Here is a 6,000-nt window from a genome sequence, read left to right on the forward strand (position 1 = left end):
TTTGTCATCGCGGCATAAATAATACAATCTAAAAATATAAAAATATCTCAAGAAAACTTACAATAGTGGGTTCTATCCTGAATATGTACTAATTATTCAATTACTGAAAACAGCAGAGTAAATGAGGAAATTTGAGTCCCCAGGGGGAAAACAGACAATTGCCTTCTGTATGTAGAAACCAATAAATGTGCGTGGAAGTTATGCAACAATCAGATGTTAGAAGTCATTTTATTGACAAATAGACATACAGTGGACTGGAGACAGGGGCAGGATTGGATAATTTATATAATCTTGAATGTTGGAATAATTGACTGCTAAACATTACATTTACAGTATTCTAAAACGCTTTCAATATGTTTCCAGAAGAGTTTTAAACCGGTTCTAGGCATTTTATGTCAGAAAACATGCACATAGGGTAAGCTGGATATAATTAAAGTCATGTTTTCAAATTCTCTTAAAAAAACAAGAGAGGGTGTGTAAATTTTATCATCGATATAAGGAAATAATTCGTAAATATAACTCAACATGCAGACATCATATACGCTTAGGTATTTCACATCCAATCTTTTATGGTAATATTCTCCACAAAGCACAAACATGTCAGTATTCACCTCCAAATTTAAAAAACCTTTAAACAGACTTATTAAGAAGAGATATAGTTACGATACTGTTGTCAGGTCATTAAAGATTGCATATTTTGGCTTTAATATTGATTCACTTATAGGGTCTTTGCACCGGAACTAACCACATTTATTTAAAAAAAACAGTTGTTGGCATGACACGGGTTATGTTCTTCTCATATATTTTATGATAGTATGATACTAAACCCCTAACGGGAGGGATTGTGTCTGATATTCATATATATGATGAAGACATAATCTTTCAATCAGTTTAATTGAGGTCTGGAGCTGGCATGTCAGATAACTGCTAGTAGTCTGTTGTTATTTATGTATTATTGTCATTTTTTTTATTTTCGTTTGTTACATTTTCTGACATCGGACTCGGACTTCTCTTTAACTGAATTTTAATTGACGTATTGTTATGCGTTTACTTCTCTACGTTGGCTAGATGTATAGGGGGAGGGTTGAGATCTCACAAACATGTTTAACCCCGCCGCAATTTTCCGCCTGTACCAAGTCATCAGCCTCTGGCCTTCGTTAGTTTTGTATGATTTTTAATTTTAGTTTCTTGTGTATAATTCGGAGATTAGTATGACGTCCATTATCTCTGAACTAGTATATATATTTTAAGGGGCTAGCTGAAGAACGCCTCCGGGAACGGGAGTTTCTCACTACATTGAAGACCCATTGATGGCCTTCGGCTGTTGGCTGCTCTATGGTCGGGTTGTTGTCGCTTTGACCCATTCCCCTTTTCCTTTCTCAATTTCATTAGTGATTTCATTAAGGCTATAATTCTGATAAGTAAGTATTTATATGAGAAAAGGTGTTTTTAGAGAGTTTTCTATTTGTTTAAATGTTTTTATAGGTTGCACTTTGTAAATGCAGCTGTTTCTCAAACCACGCCTCTTTTGGGGAGATTTAGAATATTAATAAATAAATTATATTTGTTTGCATACTGGTACCCAGTTCTGATCTGTAAGTTGTATCTCTTAAAGACATAACTTGGGAAAGTTACCAGAAAATATACATTTGAATATTGTTGATATTAAAATCAATGGTAACCCTTCAGTCTAGGTAGGGATAGTTAAGAAATGTAGTGTTAGTTTAAACACTTAGAAGTTGGGGGCATATAAACGTTGAAAATTTGCCGAACAGCCCTTTATTTTGACCTTTGAAAAAAATAGAAGTGCATATGAACTTTCCATTCTAGGATAGATTTTTTTTTCAAAACGTCATAGTACAAGTGGTACAGTTTAAGCCGTAAAGGGAGTTCAATTGGTTAAATGATTTGTCAATATTTACAGAAATGCAACCTACATGTAACTTAATTTGAATAAATATATGTAAATAAACATCTTAATTTTGAATTATCTAATAAAATTCGAAACATAAAAAAAAAACTTTTAAATATTTAATCCGACTAAAATTAAAGTTTGAGTGTATACGCAATTTAAAGTAATAAGATATAATTACATAATATGTCTAAAACTAGATACGTTTGTTAATTATATATTCATTTAGAACTCAGGTTGTATCCCTTTTTATACTGTTACACCTTAAATATTATAAAATATTTCAGGTGTTCATATATAGGTTAAAATGAAAAGTGTTGTGTATGATGATTACGTGTATTTGAATTAATAATGTGTTATGTATATATATCAGTGAGGGGCATTACTTAAACAAGTAACTTTTAAAATTACCTATTTAAGTTATGTTGAAAACGAGGCTATTTTAAAAATTACTTATATAAGTAACTTTTCTAAATATTATTTTCATAGGTGACCAATTATACAAATTTTACTAGTTTTAACAAATGTTTACAGACATCTGGTTATTTTCCCCATGAAATAAAACAATCTAGTCCTTCTGAAACACTAATTGCTTTTCTGACGCACTTATCTTTGATATCGACGCTTCTTGGTCAAGGATTGGTCTCTTGGGACTATTAAAATATCGTTTTCCTTCAAAATCTTGAAGGTAGACAGATATAAATAGATAGAAACTTATGAATTAATTAAGACTTGAAGTTATTTATAATTTGTAACCTAAAACAATTACATATGTTCCTAAAATAAGTGTTATTACTAATTCTTTCAAAGATGTACAATATAACTTATTCAAGTAACATTTTTGTCATTATTTTTAAAGTAACCTTTTATGTCTATTCTCCTCTCAAATCTTACAAATTCTTAAATTTATGATATAAAATGATGTAAAAATTCATGAAAACTACATGTAGTCCCTGCTTTTATTGAGTAATTTTATATTTTTTAAAAACAAAAATTACCTATATAAGTAACTTAAAAAAGTTACTTGTTTAAGTAACGCCCCTGACTGTATATATATGAATAGATTATCTATTCTATTTAAATATTTATGATCTCTTATTTTAAGAACTTATTTTGTTTCGTCTTCTCGCTTGCCTTTTTAATTTGATTATCATCTACAAAGATATGGTATGTTCCATTTTCTCTAATTCTTCGTCAATTTATCCCTTTCTGAACCCATTGTATACAAAACAATAATCAACGTGTGGTGCGTTTGATCTCAGTTCTTCATTGGATAAAATCCTATTATGACGTTCAATTTTTTGTTTTCCTCTGAATGTACTATTGTGACGGCATGAAAAACGGCGACCATGCCTGATGACGTCACAAAGAAAAAACACGTCTTTTTGCAGATCAGTCGTAAAGAAGGAATAAGTTTGCCTGCGTACTGTTTGAAAATCATTAGAGAAACAGATTTCACCACCTAAATCTTGTGTAATAAGATATTTATCCACTCTCGACAGTTAAATTTTAAATATTTTTAACGCTCGGCGAGCCTCGCGTTTAAAATTTGTACATTTAACTGTCTCGAGTGGATATATATTGTATCACACTCGATGCAGTGGTAGAATATATATATCTTAATAATTATCATTAAAATCTAAAGAAAAATATTTAAAAAATACTGAAGAACGTTTCTACAAAAGCGTATTAGGTATTGGCATTGAACTTTTTGAAATTTTTACATTTCACTGGATCTTAAAATCTCTGTAAGTAACCTTTTTTTTTAATTTGTTACTACTGTGAAGATTTCCGGGTTTATTTAACAATTTATTTCCGATCCGATGACATTGAATTATAAAACCCGTTCTAGGACCAAGTCAGCTTATTGTAGATTATGGTCCTTGGACTGGCCAAAGCAGTCCTAAATCCTGTCACAGGTTAACTTTGACCAGTCAAGATGACTGGTTATCAAGTTAACTTGTTGTACAGGTTAGAACTGCACTCATCTGTAAGTTTTAACATGTGACATAATCTTCAATATGTGATTTTATGGTAGAAGTAGAAGTCTAGACAATTTACGGACATTTTCCTCGGCGCTATATATATTTGTTCTTCATATTAAAATTCGCGGTGTTTTGAGTAAATATTTTCTCCTAAAGCGCGTATTGGACTGTGATCAAGTTCAAGGGTTAACAAAATACTTAACAAGAGCAAATTAGAGGATAAAAAAAAATAGACAGGCGGGTAAGCAACACTTAATATGTTGAAATAAAACGAAAAAGAACGTTTCAGTAACATTTGTAAAGAATGTTCAAATAGCTTCGGTTTGACAGGGAAACGCAGCTGATGTTCTGTGACTAGTGAACACATTTTGAAATAGATCCAGACGGTTAATTTGTAAAAGGCACCAATAAGGGCTGGTGGAACCAACTAGGTTAGGCATCAGTTGAAAGCTGTTGAAACTCTGATTAGAGAATATTCTACTAGTGTCAACCATTTAAGTCGGGTAAATTCATATACAGCTACGTATACTCATATTACATTTCTTATGCCTCTAACTGTCGAGCTATATGTATTACTTAATCTTCTTTGTACAACTTACACGGCTTGATGTTAGTTTTTGTTGTTTTACTTAATGTGACTTTCATGTCTTCATGACTTTGGGAGTGTGCTCTATATCGATATTTTCTCTTTATTAAAATATGTTTTAATGAAACTTAAACCTAGAAGCACTCTCTCTTGTTTTTAGATAGCCTTTCAGAAAAGTGCACTTGTCAATGCCATTGGGAAGGCAAAGTTTAGTCGTAAGCTTTTCACGGATCCTTTTATGAATTCATTTGTTCATTGCATGCTTGATGTTCGGTGTGAGCCAAGGCTCCGTGTTGAAGGCCGTACTTTAACCTATAATGGTTTACTTTTTAAATTCTTACTTGGATGGAGAGTTGTCTCATTGGCACTCACACCACATCTTTCTATATCTATTGATATTCTTAATGTGTTGTCGAAACTATCATTGACAATTCAAAGTCACATCACAACCTTGTTAAACATCCACCTCAAAGTTGAAGAAATCCAGAAAACTAATTAGAAATTACAAGGACAGGCATCTTGATTTTCTATACGACCAATTCAATATTTAACAATCAAATTCCAAACCACACAGTAATATGTTGTACTAATTACGTCACCAGAAAATTAATTGGTTTGTGTTCTTCATATGTATTAAATTATATTGATAATAAGAAAAGCTTTATTACCTGAAACTACTTCATCCATTTTGATTTAACTTTCCTTTTAACACAACGGATTGCGCTTGAACTTTAGATAATATTATGTAATTCATTTGGAAACACCCCGAAATCAATAATTGTATTCTGCACCTTACATAACGACTGATTTAAAATAACACGTTGCAATTTAAATCAAAAATTTAAACAAGATATCTGAAATATTTCAATAGAATACTAACAGACCGTGCACATGATCTTTAAACTGAAGTGTTAAAGTCTGGTGTTTAATATTGACTAAAATTAGAATTGCAAAAATGAATTTAAAAATCGACCAGAGAGTAAGATTTATATGTTTTTACTTTTTGTTTTAGTAAAGGAAAATTTTTGAAACATATTTAATGATTGATTGATTGTAGTTGGATTTACACCGCATGAGCGCAAAAAAGGCTATATCGCGGCGAGATTTAATTCGATTTTTTATTCTATTTAAAGGATATTTTTTAAATTATCAAAAAGATCCTTTAATAAACTAAAATTCTAGTCTATAGCAAATTGATTATCTTCGAGTAAAAATCAACACTAAGCACTAGAGGTCTGTATACGATTTGAACCATAGAATAAAACGAGTAAGAAATTTAAATATCTTTTTCGGAAATAGGCACTATGGCAATTATATTGCATTTATTTAAAATCTGTCTATAAATAAACTCATCATAGATACCAGGACTAAAACTTTATACTAACGTCAGACGCGCGTTTGGTCTACAAAAGACTCACCAGTGACGCTCGAATCAACATTTTTTTTAAAAGGCCAAATAAAGTACGAAGTTGAAGAGCATTAGGGACCCGAAATTCCTAAAAGTTTTGACAAATAAA

The 6,000-nt window shown here is 31.1% G+C and overlaps 1 protein-coding gene across 1 annotated transcript in view; it reads right to left on the reverse strand.

The window, feature by feature from the left end:
* LOC134728049 (uncharacterized) overlaps positions 1 to 5,170 on the reverse strand; it is a 64,493-nt gene extending 59,323 nt beyond the window's left edge. Inside the window, exon 1 of the mRNA XM_063592448.1 lies at positions 5,152 to 5,170. Within this exon, the coding sequence (XP_063448518.1) occupies positions 5,152 to 5,170 (19 nt within the window). The remainder of the gene's footprint in view (positions 1 to 5,151) is intronic.
* Between the last annotated feature and the right edge of the window lie 830 nt (positions 5,171 to 6,000).

Source organism: Mytilus trossulus, chromosome 8, assembly GCF_036588685.1.
Source record: "Mytilus trossulus isolate FHL-02 chromosome 8, PNRI_Mtr1.1.1.hap1, whole genome shotgun sequence".
NCBI classification, from domain to species: domain Eukaryota; kingdom Metazoa; phylum Mollusca; class Bivalvia; order Mytilida; family Mytilidae; genus Mytilus; species Mytilus trossulus.